Source organism: Serinus canaria, chromosome 4A, assembly GCF_022539315.1.
Source record: "Serinus canaria isolate serCan28SL12 chromosome 4A, serCan2020, whole genome shotgun sequence".
NCBI classification, from domain to species: Eukaryota; Metazoa; Chordata; class Aves; order Passeriformes; family Fringillidae; genus Serinus; species Serinus canaria.
The window spans coordinates 9,505,446-9,522,819 of NC_066318.1; the positions used below are offsets into that span (position 1 = coordinate 9,505,446).

Here is a 17,374-nt window from a genome sequence, read left to right on the forward strand (position 1 = left end):
TTGATTTTTCTGTCCATATAGGTAAGTAAATTGCTGGCATCACAAGTTATCTGTGGCTAAAAGCTGTGACATTGATCTATTAGACTCTGGCCTATGACCTTCAGTAAATGGCATCTCTGCTTTCATGTCCTCACTGGGGAAGGGGGACTAATGGTGCCCTCTGGCCTTCATGAGACCTATTTTTACCTTCTCAGTAAAGAGCTTGGAAATCTCAGGCAGAGGGACCTTACTAATATTATTTATCATGTTCTTATGTAGCATCATCATTAGGCTGGCCTCCATGTGCTCTGGGGCTGAGATTAGGCTGAGGGCTCCCACCAGTGTCCCTCACTCCCCCCCAGAGGCAGCTCTGCCAGGGATGACTCAACATCAGGCATGGAGGGAGAGGAAAGGCACCAAATCAAAGCCATATCCAAACAGCAAACACAGTGGTGCCACTCCACTGCAATTTGCCATAGCAGAAGTTCAGTTAAGCAACTGCCTAAACCCCGTGGATATCAGTGGGGCCCAAGCCAGGCAGCAGCAGCAGCACCAAGGCAGTCTCTTGGCAGTTTTTTCATGCCTGTTTAGTAGCTTGCTTTTAAATGGTTCATAAGCTCCTGGACTCATTAGCTGCTGCAGAAGAGCTAATTGCACACGTGAAGGAAAAGCAATGAGTGATGATAATGAAGCTGTGGTTCACACTTAACTGCCCAAGTTCATTCCAGTGAGGTGTGCCTCCATACAAAGTGAGGTGTGATCTGTATAAAGGCAGCGTGTATTATTCACATTAAATACCGATTTTAGTATGGACTGTTGTGTTTTGTATCAGCAACATCTGTCTGACTTAAGGGCTGTAAATCTCCCTTGTTAAGGAGCTATAGTGTGGTCACAGGGCCCATGCAGCAGAGGAAAGTGGGAAGTCTGCTGCTTTAGGACCTTTACTGATGTCTCTGCCTACCTTTATGTGTGTGCTGCAGTTAGAATGCTCCACTTGTTTTTTTATTTTGCTACACTTTGTTTATCACTCTTAGTTTTGAAGGCAGAGGTAAAAAAATTAACATCAGTATAATCTGAAATTTCTTGAAGTATAAAACAGAGTTATACAGTTATACAGTTATAAAATATATAACTGGATTTTTAAAATAGTGTTTATTTGATTATATGCAGCTCATGACTGGATGATCAACAACTCTCACCTATAGGAGAACAATTTGAGTTTGACTGCTGGGAAATCACTTCCTGGTCCCTGTCATAAGAAATGAAGGACCATTTTAGTCATTTTTAATAAAATATCCCAACAGGGCGCAGAAGGAGACATTTAGAAGAAGACCTTCAGATTGTGGAGGAGGTGGTAGGGAGAGTTAAATGTTCTAAAATAGGTAAAGGGCATTTCTGTAACATACTTTAACTAGAAAGGAGAAGCATTGCTTCCTTCAGATACTGCAGCTTCACCCCTACTCACTAGTGGAGGAGGTGACACAATGTCACTTTTAGCAGAAGTGTGAGACAGATGTCTGCAGAGGGGGAAGGGAATTCAGTCGTTGGGAGAAGGCTTCATATTTTAGAGCTAAATTTAACCAATGTCAAGGAATTGTCCAAGGTATGCTGGGGTCTGCTAGGTATCTCTAGGTTATTTGGAATGTGCAGAAGTTAAACCAAGGCACCAGGTCTAGCTCAGCTGGAGCCACATTTGTGGTTGCTGGATTGAAGAAATAGCTGGAACTGGGAGGCAAACTTGCCTCCTTCCCATGCCTGTGTCACTCCCCCAGCCCTGACTGGCCATGCTTTTGGATGCTTCCACACACTCTGGCTGACTTTTCATTTCACTGCTGGAGTCAACCACACAGCAAACTAGGAGAATTAGAATGAATGACAGTGTTAAAATTGTGGACTGATGGAATTGGCATCTCCTTTTCAAATGAGTGCATTGCTACCCAGAAGAATTGTGTATTTAGGTGCTGATTAGTAACGGGCCAAGTGAAGTGAGTCCTTGGCACGAGAGCTGCTGGCTCTGTTGACATGGAAGGGAGCAGCCTGCACCCTTGGCTGGGGTGTTTGTGGCTGATATTTCTGCATAAACATATTCAAATTAAAAAAAAAAAAAAAGAGCCAGCATTATTGACAAAGCAAAGGCCAGTTCTATTTATATCTGCAGTAAGGCTGCGATAATGAAGACGCTTTAATGTGTCTCAGGGCCTAGATGAAACACTGAAAATGTTGCTTTTAAGAAAAAAATTATAATAATATCCCCTTGAAATCCTGAGGAAATGTGTGGGGGGGACTTCTGGAGAGCAATATCAAAGAAATAGGAGTTGCAGAGCATAGGGAGTTACTACAGTTATGGGCTTTGAATTGGCTTAAATCTTTGCTTTTAAGTTTTTTTTTCCTAAGGATCTCTTTAAAAGTAACACTTTATTGACAGGGAGAATGTTTTACTGCCACTGAACTCTAGCAAGAGTGCAGATCTGTCAGACCTTGCCTTACTTAGGAGTGTAAATCCTTTCTCTGTGGTTGCTTCTGCTGTCTGGCCCCTTTTATGGGTGTCAGACTCCTAGGGGGGCTGGGAGAGGCAGTGTGAATGTCTGCAGAGGGGGACAGATGGGTAAGAATGTTCTCTCAACACAGAATTTGGAGCTTTATAGTTAGGAAAGACATTTTTCTTTTCTGAAAGTCTTTTAGGGGCTTCTGAGGTGGTTGGGTTTAGGTGAGGCAATTGGAAAATTGGAAAAAAATATTTACTAAAAATACCATCTGTCATTTCATCCTGTTGCATCTTTGACCAGCTCTAATCAACTGATTGTTTCATGGCAGTGAGCAGGTTTAAAACATGGGTCTAGGAGCAGAAAACTGTCCATTTCTCCAAGAAGCCTCATCACAGGTTATTACTTTTACCTTATTAGGAATCTGGGTGAATGGGTGCAAAAATCAGCACTAACCAAGCAGGACTCAGTGGCCAGAGCCCATCACATCCCTGGTCCTTTCTCTCAGGACCCCTGAGATCCTCAGCCAGACTGTGCTCCAAAACCAATACATGCCTGATGCATTTTAGGTTAACCTTTCCCAGTCAACACATGCTTTGTTCATTCTAGCTTGATTTTTTGTCTACTTGTACTAAATCCAATTGCTATTCTTATTTAGTTAATTTGATAATAAGACGTTATGAAAATCCCACTTGTCAGAAGAAGAGGCGGGCAAAGACCATATAGAAGTGGGAACTGATTTTTAACTACATCATCTGGAAGAGTTAAATGAAGGCAACAGACTATAAAGCCTAAGTTATTTGTTGAAGTTGAAAAGAGATCACGTTTTCAGTTGTAGAATTTGGTTTTCTGAAGCATGAATGATGATATTCACCCTTTGCCCTTGGAGCAGGGAACATGCTTTGTGGACCATGTGCAGCCCTGTGCACTTGGCTCTCACCAGATAACTGTGATTATTAACAATGCACAGATGTACTGGCCACTGCTTTCAGGTAGTCAGGCCAGGTGGAAAGAGTAGGAAAGAACTTATGACAGACAGGTATTCAAATGTGAGCTAAAAGATTGAAAGGAAAATAAATTCTGGTTTATCTGGGTAATTAAAGGCACACTCTGCAGAGGAAAACACTCAAAAGCATATGTAGTGCATGCACAATCTGGAAGGCACATGACTTCAGCTTGCTGAGAGCTATAAAGAGTAAGGATGGTTTTCTACCTTCCTTTTGTCCCTTGGGTGCCTGTTTGAAAATATGAATGGCCGGGTGTATTGTATTATTTGTATTATTAATATAAATAATATTTGTATTATTTATGTTGAAAGAAGATGAAGGCTGTAAGGCAGAGAACCTTGAAACTAAGACATGGCAGGATTGCCACTGCTCCTGCAGTCTCTGTGTTGGCCATCTGGGCTGTTTTGTGTTCCCTTTGTGCCCAAGAGAGCTGCACAAGAAGGGCTGGCAGGGTGGCCACGGGCAGTGCCTGGGACGCTGCCTGCACTGCCACCTGCATAGGTGCACAGCTGTCCCAGCTGCTCTGCTGCCCACAGGGCACAGGGAGACACCGCTTCTGGTATCCCTGGAATCCCCACAGCCCCTCTGGCAGGTTCCTGGGAGCCATGCAGTGCCCTGGGCAGCTCCCAGCAGGGCAGGAGATGAGGAAATGCCCACATCCATGACGTGGGTTGTTGGAAAAGCGGGAGCACCAAGTCAGTGTGCTCGCAGAGGGCACCTCGAGCAGGCAGTGATGATCAGGGTGTGGCTATCAGGGTGTTCTGGCTGCCAGCCCATGGGAGCCTGGCCCTGAGCACCAGTGAGATTCCCTCCTTGGGCAGGATCCATGGTCCTGCAGTCAGCTGAGGCTTAGCACTCCCTGCAGGGGCTGAGCTGCCACACTCCCTACTCAAATTCAGAGCCACCATCCTCATCTCAGGCTATTCAGTGTTTGTTATTGCAGGGGAAAGTCAGGAAAATCCAGATTCCTTCTTTCAGCTGTGTTAAGGACCATTCCAGACCCCAGTTACATCCCTCTTTGTCCTGATGCTGGGCAAACAAAGCTGTACAGCTCCTCTTCAGCTAGGAGATGCTCTCTCTGACTTGTTTTTCACCCACCCACGACCCAGCCAGCCCCTCTTGATTGTTGTCTCTCTGATTTCCTGTTGTCAGATGGGCTGATCTTAATTGGTTTGCATTTTCAGTTGTTTTTCAGTTCATCAGGAAGGATAAAATAAAATCCTGCCCTCCATGCTCCTCTCTATCCACCGTAGCAGCACCAGCTGAGCATGTTAATCTGAGGAGCAGTGCAGGCAGGGCTTACTCCCTGTGAAGTGTTTGGAGGCTGGTTGTTAAGCATTACATTATTCAAAATGCATTAAATTGTCCTGGGTGAGGAGGAAGCATGTCTCGATCATCAAGCTGATGGACATTAGCAGTCTTCCACCACAAGTTTGCTAAATTTGAACTAGATTTAGCTACTGCCTGCTTCATTCCTATTCTGCAAGGAAAGCTGTGGACAGGGAACTGGCAAGGAATATGAGGCATAAATTTGAGGTACCCACAACTTGGACTGAAAGCCTTATATAAATCTTTGGGATTTCTAGACTTTGGAGAAATGCAGTTGGCATTACTGCCTTCTGTTGACCAAGCAGGAAAGTTTAACCGGTAGTCCAGGATACAAATTCTTGACAGTCTGGAGGTGGCTTTGAAATCTGAGGGTGGCTTAAATGTTACTGGTGGGGAAGAGCGAGAAGGGGAAGTAACACATTCCTCACCATTTCAAGGTTTACAAAGCTTGTATGCTGAGCTAGAGGGTGTAAGGGTTTGCTCAGCCTCAGAACAGGAAAATCAGGAAAAAATATAGATGGGTGACAGGCAGTTAACCAGTGATTTTTTTTTCAGCTTACTGATAATATTTGTAATTGCTGTCTTTTAGGAAAATGGGAAACCAAATTTTGAATATTTGATTATTGATTCATAAAAGATTTTGTAATTGCTATTTATATCCCTTGTCTGAGCATCTCTATTGGCAGCCACTAGAATGTCCTGGTCTCCTGTATCATAGACCTGCCATTGCCACTGTGAAAAACACACCCCTGCCTTGCTGAAAACTTGTAATAAGCAACTGCCAGCCCTTCCTAGCAGCAGTTAGTGTAAAAAAAAAACAATGCTGAGGATTTGTGTGGAGAGGAGAGGCTCCTTTGGCATCTGTTGGCCAAGATGGATGAGCTGGGATTTCCCATCCTCCCTCTGGCTCGGTAGCAGAGTAGCACACGGGCGGATAAACCCAGCACAGAACAGGAGCTAAGGCTGGGATGGGCACACACCGTTGCTCATTTTGAGGCTAACAGTTACTCAGCAATCAGTAAATAAATGTCTGAGATTTGCTTCTCCCTCCCCAAACATTTTGTCGTTTGGTCTTTGTTCAGGGGGCAATGTATCTCTCTCTGAGCTACCCTGACTTTTTTGATCTGTTAGCCCTAATCAGTTACCGGGTATCATTATACCTCCAAGCCAGCTAAGCCCAAGGAGCTCAGTCTTGCCAAGATGACTCTTCATTTCCCTCCTTTCTTCTCTCCCAGAGGTCAAAAATAGCTGTCTATGAGAAAATGTGGTCATACATGAAGTCGGCCGAGCCCTCGGTGTTCACCAAGACGACGGCGGACGGGGTGGCCAGGGTGAGGAAGTCCAAGGGCAAGTTTGCCTTCCTGCTGGAGTCCACGATGAACGAGTACATCGAGCAGCGCAAGCCCTGCGACACCATGAAAGTTGGAGGCAACCTGGATTCCAAGGGCTATGGTGTAGCAACCCCCAAAGGCTCAGCATTAAGGTGGGTGGAATAATATAACAATATCCATGTTGTTATAGTATTCCACCTACCCTGATGTATTGTGTTGTCATTTTCTTTCTTGTGGATTTTGAGGTAACTTAAAAGTTTAAAATCTTCAATATTCCATGGAGTTAAATAAGACGGTAAATTATGGTTTCATTTCTTTAATGCATCCATTTTTTGTGTTCTCTTCGTGTTGTCCTCTCTGATTGTTTGTTGCTGTTTTAATTTTACAGTTCAATGGCTTTTTCAATTTAAATGGTAAAAGCCAAGTTAACCTGCCATATGTGACGAATGTTAACTGCATGATGTGGTGTTGTTACTTTTTTTCTCAAAGACGATTTCCCCATCCCGCACACTTCAGTTTTGAGCAAATGTTATCCTCCATGCCACCTTCCAATATTTAACCCTGTATTTGCTGTACAGACATTTTGATAGCTCCACGTTCTGTGAAATTTTAGCCAATTTGTCCTCTTGTGCTCCTTTTTTTATACGTTACGATTTCCTAAGCATTTGTGCATTTTTCTTACAAGTTATGTTTTATCGTTTCAAGAAATGCTGTTAACCTGGCAGTATTAAAACTGAATGAGCAAGGCCTCTTGGACAAATTGAAAAACAAATGGTGGTACGACAAAGGAGAGTGCGGCAGCGGGGGAGGTGACTCCAAGGTCAGCCTCAATGTCACCACAATCGGGTACCTTAGCAAAGAGTAATCGGCAAGGCTGTTATTTTGCTTCTCGAGAAAAAAAACTCAAAAAGAAAGCAGATGAAAATTGTTTCACTAATTGTGGTGGGGAAAAAACCTCTATTTTCTTGTTCAGTAGCTCTTTCAAAGAAACAGTCTTATTTAATATCAGCGGGTTTGTTTGAGCTCGGAAACCTTATTTGACTAACAGATAGAAAGTCTAGTGTTGGCGGGACATGCGCAGAGTAAATCAGTGAGGTAACTGTACAAGAAGCCAATGATCACCTCTGGTCACTGTCCCAACCTGTGAGAGCAACGCTTTATGAGACTTTTTTTGCCAGGACCAGCTGTGCCAGAACAGTCCTGGGGGTGAAAGAGCACCTGCTTCCTTTGGCCTTTTGGGAAGGTTTTGGAAGTGTTGCCTGGAGTATTCAAATGTCACCTTTTGTACAGCACTGATCAGTCTTCTGCACACTCCTGTGCAGGAGACCTGTGTCTCTGTTTGACATGCCTTTGATACAGATGTGGACTCAAATCTGGCTCCAGTGGCAGCCGTGGCTGCCTTATTACTGCCTTCTGCTGAGCTGAGGCTTCCCCCAGCCTTCCAGGCAGCCTGTACTGCACCTTCACAAAGTTGCTTCAGCGAGCTCATGTATTGCAAATGTTAACTAGCGTGCTTTCCTCTTGCCAACTTTGCCCGTAGGACTGGCAGTCCTTTCCTGCAGTCTTCAACCCAGCAAGGGTAGGCTTTAGCTAGAGTTGGCTGGGTGTTGTTGGTCACTGTGGTGCAGGAATTACCAAGAAAATTAATTCAAATGACATTGTTATACTGAAAAGTACTGAAATTCATTTTTACAGTGACACTCTCCTACATCTAGTAAAACCAGATCTTTAGGGAGCAGTAACTCTTAATCTCTCCAATAAAAATGCTTCAGATTTGGTCCAAAATCAATAATAACAGTAAACTGCAGTTTCGGACAATTACTGCAAATTACTGCTACAATCTATTCATAAGAGTTGCATACAGTTGGCTATATAGGAAATTGCTCAGCTCGTCATGTCTACTGCTAGTAAAAGCCATTGTGTAATATTAGAGGAAGGAAAAGCTCTTGAATTTGGATTGATTCAGTAGCTGGAGGTCTGCAGTGCTCAGCAGCAGCCTGGAGATGAGCAGAAGCTTTTTTATGCTTTTTAGCTCTGCTGCTCATCCTTCACAGAACATTTTTATATGTCGTATTTGCCAGTATATTAAATGTTTAATATCCTCCTGGGCTCCAGCACCTCATTGTCTAATGCTGCCTCCCTGAAAAAAAACCCTTCATACAAACCAGCTTCAATGAACTTCATAGCTTCAAGTTCATTTAATTAAACCCAGCCAATAACACTTACAGCCCTAAGGAAACTAAAGAGGGCTTTTTAAATGGTCACAATTATGGTAGGGCCATCCTTCTAATTTTGCATATGCTGGATGATGTTTTACAAAGAACAGTGCTGTCTATTTGGCAGGCCCTTGGCCTGGCAGCATTGAGGGAGTGGAGTCTGGGGTGCTGTGGAAACATGGGTTGGTACCCAGAGAAGAGGGAAGGAGAGCAAACACAATAATGTGTGTTTTGCTGGTGTAGTCCCAAGTGATGTCTGTGTGCAGTTTGTTGTAACACGCTTGTGAAGGATTTGTTTGAGCTATAGTCATCAGCTCTTGGGGCACAGCTCAGCTGGCAAAATCCCCAGAGAAGAGACCATGGGATGTAGAAGACCTCCCACAGAAGACTAAGCTAAGGGAGATGGGGAAGGGGTTAGTGACTGTTTCTAGAGGTGTGGTGAATCAAAGGGCTTTTTTTGTTACCAAGTGGCTTTTCCTTTGAGGTAGTTCTGTAGGCCCTGAGCCCTGCAGACTGCAGTGTGGCTCCGTTGCAGCAGACAGGCAGAGCCTTCCCAGCACACCCCCATCACTGGCCAGGCCCTGCCCCAGCCCAGCAGGAGCCCCACTGCCCTCTCAGGAAAGATGTGTTCTGGTGCTGCCCCTTGCGCACAGCAGCTCCAAGAGTCTTGCTGGCCTCTCTCTCCTCACTGTCCTCCCACCAAAAGTTGCCCCCATCATCTCATCCCATCTCTCCAGTTAATTGTTTATATGAGCACCGCTTCATTTGTAGGTCATTCAGAGGAGTCGCTGCAAAACTGTTATTTTTTTCCCTTTTACCTTAAAGGAGGTGGCAGCTGGGGGAATCAGGATGGGATGGTGAAGGTGCCTGAGGCAGAGATCCAGAACTTGCCGTCTCATCTCAGCCATTGCTCACTCGGGGCAGCTCTCTCTACTGGCTGAGCTGACAGGCTCCTCTCTCAGCTTCCCCAGTAGAGACCCGGGCTTGGGAAGTCGCTGCCCCGAGTCGGCAATCAGCCACCTCCTGCCTCTGACAGTGGGCTGTGTAATGGGTTGTATGTGAGTCATGGCAGACTGGTGGTGCCGGTTTCTTAAGCTGAGTTCCTCTGTGACTGATACTGTAGCTCTTGCTGAAAGCCAGAGGTGAGTATGAGCCTGTTTGCCGGTGCCCATCGCTGTACTGCAAAGGACCCGGCCGCCCTCCCCTGCTCCTCCTCGCTGCGGTGTCGCACGCGCTGTGCCTGTGCTCGGAGAGGAATCCTTCTGAGCTGGGAGTTCGTCTCTGGGTACCGTATCTCACCGCCTCTGGAAAATTAAACAGGGACTTCCATTTTCACAAGGATTTTGAGTCTTGCAGCGGGAAAAAGAAAAGGTATTCAATTGGCTTTCTGCAGGCTTTGAATCTTCTGGTTTATACAGAGCGTAAGGTGAGGCCTGTGGGCATTCCGTGCTCCTGGGGTTCACTCATAATTCAAGACTAAAGAGATTGTGCCATATTAATGAGTTTGTTTTAAAGGCCTCAGCTGACATGTGTCTTGTTTTCAGTGCTACCAGTCTGTGCCAGTGCTGGTGTGGAGCAGAGGGTGCCAGTGTTGGTACTGCCCTGGCAAAGAGAATGACCCAATTTCAGTAGTGGTCTTTATTTAACAAGTCTGAAGAGAAATATGCTCCATCCATACATAATTTCTCTGGGATGCATGTCAATACATGTGGGCTGACTTGGCTGATGTAGACGTTCTGGTACGTGCATCAAAACTCATTCACTTAGCTCTCCTAAATGAGCTTGAATTTAGTTTCATGGCAAAATTATCTTCTCTTCAAATGCTCTTATACATGCAAGCTGAGTTCTCAATCATGAGAGAATACAAAATAGCAGTTGTAAAAAAAACATATTCCAGGAAATATATTCCAGTGTATTACAAGTTTGGAAACTAATTATTTTGTTTATTATACAGTCCTATAATCTTGGAGCTGAGTTATGGCTGAATAGGGATTTAACAAGAATTAGACAAAAGGGGATGCAGATGGCGGTCACAGCCTGAGTGACTTAAGTGAAACTAATTATTCAGTTGCATAGGAACAATTTCGTGCTAAGATAAATTTCCATAGTTCTGCTGTTGATAAATTTCATGTATTCTTATACCTTCATGGTAACATTTAATGACAACCAGCATGGAAGGAGAATGTTTGAATGCAGCTTCTCATCAACTTTACCTGCCAAGACTCCCTGCTATTTGACTTAATTTCTTTAATATATTCTTTTTTAGGCTGATACCTCTTTTGGACTACATCAGAGAAATGGCATGCAGTGTAATTTATTTCATTTTCCAATTGTTTCTTTTTAATCATAGAATTACTTTTCCAGTGTGCTTGTTGAGTTCTGCCCTCAGAGCTGTGCTCCATGCAATATCCCATTCCCAACACCTTCAGAGCTGTGAGTGTGGCCATTAGCAGATGGGATCTGTTCCCCCGTGTCTGTGTGCTGTTTTGGTTTGATACATTTTCAGCACAGCCGTTAGCATTTGCAGCATAATTTTTTAAGTGGCATATTTTTAGAAGAAATCTGTTATGCTTTATTTTAGATGATACCTAAAGAGGACCATTGCCAAACACGTCGTGCATAAAAAAGAACATTTGGGGAAATGGCTATCTTCAAAAGATGCAGCACGATTTATTTGAGCCATTTGTTTGAAATTATGTCCATCAGCATGAATTTCCTTGTCATCCATACCATAGGTCTGTGTTATGAGCTGGAAAAAGATAAAATGGCTGATCAGAGCCAGTGACAGTAACACAGAGCTAATTCATGCTCAGAGCTGGGAAAGTAATATGAAATTACTGTATTGTGCAAATTAGTGACAAAGCAAAATAATGCTTTGAAAGGAAGACACCAGAATATTGGTTTAATTGACAGCTATTACTTTATAGCATATTAGGAAATAATACTGTGTATGTTTTGTGGCAGTGATGAAGTCTTAATGCTCTAGGAGTTCATTGGAGCATCTCAGAGCGCTGCCAAGAAGGGCAGAGAGCCTGCTCTGGTTTGCAGAAACAGCAGTGCTGTTGTGCAGATTGTTGAGGGTGTTTTCCTGGAAATGGAACTGGAAGAAGTGGCACAGTAATTTGGGAAGAGCAGATTGCCTACGCTGGGAAGAGTTGGTGGAGTCAGAACCAGTGGCGTCCAAGAATTTGGAACTGTTTAGTTTTGCCAGTATAACCTTCATGGAGATCTGGCTTTGCTGCCTTGCCAAAGCCAACTCAAGACCTGAGTGTGCAAGGAGACCTGTTTGTGCAGCATTAATTGTGGCAGACCTGAGGCTCCTGCCTGGACTCCATGTCCTGCCTTTATGGCCACAAGAAATCTTAATGACTTGTTAATTGTGCACTCCTTTTGATAATATCTGTGGTGCTTAACAGTTCATTTCCATAGATTGCTTACATGAGTCATTTATCCTGGACTGTAAGTATCAGTATGGGAAAAGTCAAGGCGGAAGGCTTTGTGGTCCTGGAAAAGGAAAAAAGGAAAACCAGCAGCTGCAAGTGGAGCTCCCAGCAGCAGGAGCAGGGCCCTTCCTTTGTGTGTCTCCCTGGGGGTCTGGGCTTGGTTGTTTCTCTTTAATAGTAGCTGCTGTCATTTAACATACAAAGCAAAAAGTAAATGCCTTTCTTCCTCTTCAAAGTGACTCTAGCGTTTCAGCATTCTGCTCACGTGGACACAGGCGCTGGTGCTGCTCTGTGGATTTCTCTGTGCTGCTGGCACTGTAACCATGGGCTGAATGCCTCTAGCTTTTGTACACAACATAACTGTTCCTCAAATGTCTTTGGACTAGCCTTTGGACTAAGCAGCACCCACCTGCAGCCTGCTGAGGAGCCAAGAGCAGGAGTCACAGAAGAAGCCGTTTCAAGAGGAAAATAAAGATGGGGGGAAATGGATGTGCCTAGAGACAAGAGAAAGAGAAGGTGAGGGGATAGCCAGCATGCAAGGTAAGTTGAGTCTCTTGCTCGTACCATACAGGTTAGAAAGGACCCAAGCAGTGGCAGGAAAGGTCCATGCTGCTCTTTCAGATGTTGTAGGTTTGAGTGCAATGTTGGGCTCCTGCCCTCCTTTGCTCTTCTTCCACTCTCTCATCCGTACCTTGAGTATCGGGCACTGCTGTGAACGAGCTGCAGTGACTTGTTACAGCTTGTATTTCCTAATCCAATCAGCCTGTATTATTGCATTAGCACTTGGCACTTCTCTTAAATTATGATCCTGTTAGTACAGAGTTTAATTTGTTTGAGCTACATTTGTGAAACATGGAAATATTCTTTCATAGGGACACTGCTGCTGCCAAACACAGGCTGCCGACTCTGCAGAGAGCAGAAGAACTTGCAGCCTCTGCTGGTAACACATCTGGCTCTGTAGAGGTGTGCACAGAGTGTCTGTAGATGATGGAATGACATCATGTGCTCAAACACCCAAATTTAAAATGTATACCTGGTGACCAAAGGAAAAACGCTTCACATTCCACCAGGATAAACTGAGTGCTCCAACCTGTAATGGCAGGTTACTCCTGCCCAGTAATGGAGACTATAACAAAGTTCTGTTATGGACAACTATTGCAGCTGCTGAGTGCTCAGCAGGAGCTAAATCCATCTCCTGGCAGCCAGGGAGCTGCAGCCCCAGGATGCTCCTCACCATCACTCAGGGCCCTGGGGTCTTGAGCAAAGGGAACTGCTGCTGGTTCTGCTGTTGAGGAAAAACAGCATCCTCTGCCAGGGGATTTATTGCTCTGCCTCCAAGCACTACCCCAGCCATCGACATGCACCATATTTCTTAGGTGGCTGGGGGATATATAGGGCTTGAGGTGCTGAGTTTTAAATTTTCTAATTGTGCAAGCTCTTTGTCTTTCCAAACTGGATGACTTTCCCTTTTATCCCTTCCTCTGCCCACCCATAAAGCATTTCAATCCCTCAAATGTTGACTCTTGGAAATGTGCTGTAACACAGGGTAGGGGGAAAGTAGTGTGGGTCTGAAATGGTAGCAAAGAACAACCAAGAGCTCATGATTTAAAAAAGAAATGCCTGGTGCTTTTTGCATTTTTTCATTGAATATTGAATGTTCAGTGTGGAATACCAAAGATCACTTCTTTTTGTGAGACAGAAGGTTGGAAGTAATGATTGACAAGAAAGAACAGGGGTTGACCATGTGGGTTTTTGTCTTTATTTTCAGGGCTATTCACTCCTGCTTGAGGTACCAGGCAACTGTAGTCTTTAAACAAACATAGTGAGTTTGGATAAGGAGCCCATTTCCAAACAAAATCTTCCCCATCCCTCAGTGCGGGTGTGTCACAAAACATGAAGCCATGGCACAGAGACATTGCTAAACTGGTAAATTGCAACAGGCAGCTAGCTGCATGATCTGATCTGAGCAAGGCCAGAGCCCTAGGACATGCACTCACCCTCAGGTTTTGTATCTATTCAGAAGTTATTTCAGTAACAAGATCTGACAAAAAGTCCATTCAATAGTTACAGATCAGGCTGGGATTTATACAGCTTGGGGGAATAAAGTGCCTTATTTGATTTAGATGGGTCTTTAACCTCGAGCGATGCCCTCTAGAGAGTAGTGCTGGATTTGGTGTGTCTTCCTAGATTGTTTCTATCTTTATATTTTAATGATACCAAGATGGTTGTTAGTGATATTTTTTCTGGTATCCTGTCAAATTAAGCAGAGAGCCTGGACTTGATTTCTGCCTTTGTCAGTCCCTGCACAGCCCTGTGCCTGTGCAGGCTGGCTCAGGGATGCAGCAGTGGCCACTTGCCTTCTGGCCCACTCAGCTCCAGTCAACAGCACTGGAGGCTGCATTCAGCATCACCTCCTCTCCTCCTGCCAGCAGGGCAGGGAAGGCTGGTGGTTCTGTGTGGCTTGGCTGGAAGCAGTGCCAGGCAGTGGTGCCATTGTTGGGGTCACACTGAGGGTAGCTCAGCTGGTCAGAGCAGGGTGCTGATAAGACCAAGATTGTGGGCTCAATCCCTTTATGTGCCTTTCATTTAAGAGCTGGACTCACTGGTCCTTGTGGGTGCCTTCCAGCTCAGAATGTTTTGTTATTCTGTAATCTCTGTGCTCTTCAGGTATTTGCCTCTCAGAGCATGTCCTACATGTTTACAGCAAACTGCCCTCTGTGCTTTCCCTGAAGTTAGGGAGATTTGCCAGTGACATCAGCAGGAACAATTAATTCAGTGTTTTCAGTAGTTTTGTCCAAGAGGATTTTAGGAAGCATTTTGGATTTAGAAAATGCTTACTTGTTCGCATCTTATTCTTCTTGCCTTTCTTTGACGCTGTGAGGTGGATTTTAGAAACCCAAGCGTTTAACATATGAGCTCTTTGATGTTATTATGGTTTTGGTTGGGTTGTGCTGATGTCAGCAATCCCAGGGATGTTCATTAGGAACAGCTCTGGTCATAAGAAACAAAGGAAGCCATTTCTTGCTGTAAAAGTGAGAGTGCTCCAAATATGTCAGATTCCTAAACTAAAAGGATTAGGCAAAACCAACAGGGATTATTTAATTATAAAACAAGTTTATTAATATTTAATGATAAACAAGTAAAAAAACACTTTATAATGTACTAACCAAGACCTCGTACCACCATGGACTCTAACCTCCTCCAAGTCACTGAGATTTGGACAGGAGGGTAACGAGCCCTTTGCAGAGGCCAAGCCCTTGGTCTGACCATGGGGCTTGGCCAGGGCAACACTCTGATGCAGAGGGAGAATGTCACCTTTCATTAGGAAGGACAAATTTGGACTCTTAGGAAGGAAAGATTTGCCAGAAGCCTCCTGTGGCTTTCTGTTGCTCTGATGTCACAAATCATCAATAAATGTGACCTAGCCAGATACTAGACCAGGTTTACAGCTGTTCTATGCCATGCAGTGTGACACAGGCAGAGCCTGGGGGTGTCTTTGGCATTGCAATTTCACCTTCTCCTGTGCACCCAAAGGGCCAGTACCGAGTGCAGGGAATCACAAACAGCTTTGCTGTAAGTGCTGCATCCCAGGTGATGTGAGCCTGCATTTCTGTGACACTTCTCCAAACAGAGGAATTGGTTGTCTGCTGTTTTACTGCTGGGAAAGATGAACAAGGGCCTGTTGGCAACCCACAGGATTGTGCATTGTGGTAGCTGAAGTGTTAAGTACACAGGGAGGTCTGCTAGCCAAGGACAGTTCTGGTGACCATATTTGCTGTATGTTTGGACCAAGCATCCATCTGCTTTTGTGAGAAGGATCCCCACTGCCACTGGCCTTAAATTGCTTAGCTTCACCTCTAAATGAACTCTGTGTGGCTGGGTGAGATGGCACACATCTCTCCACAGTGCTGCTGGGGACCTGGATGTCCTGGCCAAGTAGCCCTGCAGAAGCCTGTGGAGCTCTCCTGGGCAGGGGCCGCTCATGAGCAGTGAAGCTGCAGTGGTTGGAGTTCTTGCCCAGTGTTTGACATCTCCTGAGCCAGCCGGGCATCCCTCCCTGGCTGAAGTGCTGATCAGGTCTGCTGCACCTTGTGCTCTGCCATCCTGAGCCGCAGCCCCAGGCACACAAGAAGAGAGGATGTTTTCAAGGCCAGAGAGGAGCTCTCAATGCTGAATGTTATTCTGGTCTTCCTTCAAGTTCATGGGTGATTTCTTTAACCTCTACCCCTAAAAAAGCTATGTTTGGACTCTCAAGACGCTGCAAGCAACACTGTTGTGAATATGCCATACTGTACACCTGATACTCTACAGAAAATCAGGAACCAGCTGATGGTAGTGAAGGAGCACTTGCAGTTGTAAAACCCGGGTAGTGAGAGGTGCCAGGGCAGCCCATGCACTGCCCTCCCCATCCTGTGCCACCCCAAGGAAGCACTTTAACTGGTGCTTTGAAGAGCCTTTAACTGGTGCTTGTTGCACCTTTACTTTGCAGCTTGGTTTTCTGAAAGAGTGTATCTAAAAATTCTAAATGAATTCTGAGCAATGGTTCATCTGGTTTGAAAGGAACAGTGTGCCGTCTGCCGAGTTCATTCACTCTCCTTGGCAGTGATTGGGTTTGGGTATAACATTTATATTACATCCATTAGAGCATGGAATGGGATGTGAATTATCCAAAGCTGTTCCAATCATCACTTAAATCTTTTCTAGATTGCAAGTAATAAACATAACTACAGTGTTGCTGAGACTTCATGCAACTCAAACACCAGCTAGAGCTGAAAAAAGTCTGCAGATTATTGGGTGAGATGTTCAAGTCCTAAAGTGACTTCTGTTCCCAGTTCTCACCTCTAGTGGTCATTGACTCCTTGTATCACCTGCTGTGACTTTGAGGACCAACCCAAACACTGACTGCAAAGGCACTGGCATCTTTCCTGGAAAACGGCCCTTTCCTGGCAGGATCGCAATGTTCTTTTCATAAATTAACAGCGCTTTTCCAAGAAACTGCTCGGATTCTTCACTGCAGTCCAAGTTCCTTCAGGAAGGGGTCCTGTTTACAGCACCAGCACACAAACATGATGGCCAGTAACTGGAACCCACCTGCCAAAAGGAGCAGCCTGGACAGCCTTTGCAGTCATATGAGACTGAAGCCTGCTGGACATGTGTCTTAAGCTGGTAGAAGCTAGTGATGGCAGTAGTTGGAGCATCTAGTTTGGGATTATCTTCTTTAAATAGGTGCAGGTGAAATCATGACAATTAACCTAAAAAGCCATTAATCACACCACTAAAAACTTGTTATGATTTATAATTTGAGAGGGTCAGAAATTCTACCTCCCCGGTTTCAGGACTAATAAAGATCTACTTCTTTAACAATTAATTTACTTGTCTTCTACTTCAAGATTGTTCTGGCCAGAAAGAATGGAAAGAAATATTGTAACACCACCAGTTTTCTTAGTGCAGTTAACATTTACTGCAACTAACCTGGAACTGGGACTTTGGTAGGAGGAGGCAAGGCAAGAAATCCCTCAGACAGGTAAGGCTGTCTCAAAGAGAATAGGAGAGAGTGGATGGCCTCTGAGTTATTGTGTTCTCTCT

General features: G+C 44.7%; 1 protein-coding gene across 3 annotated transcripts in view; it reads left to right on the forward strand.

Annotated features, from left to right (window-relative positions):
• The window catches only part of GRIA3 (glutamate ionotropic receptor AMPA type subunit 3), a 144,186-nt gene that overhangs the window by 116,363 nt on the left and 10,449 nt on the right, over positions 1 to 17,374 (forward strand). For 2 of the 3 annotated variants that reach the window (XR_007777610.1, XM_009090359.4), the window contains exons 13-14: positions 6,034 to 6,281; positions 6,835 to 6,949. Coding sequence is in view for 2 of the 3 variants with exons in the window: in XM_009090359.4 (XP_009088607.1) it covers positions 6,034 to 6,281; positions 6,835 to 6,949 (363 nt within the window). In the remaining variant the exon portion in view is untranslated. The remainder of the gene's footprint in view (positions 1 to 6,033; positions 6,282 to 6,834; positions 6,950 to 17,374) is intronic. The other variant, XM_050974474.1, reaches the window with a different exon arrangement.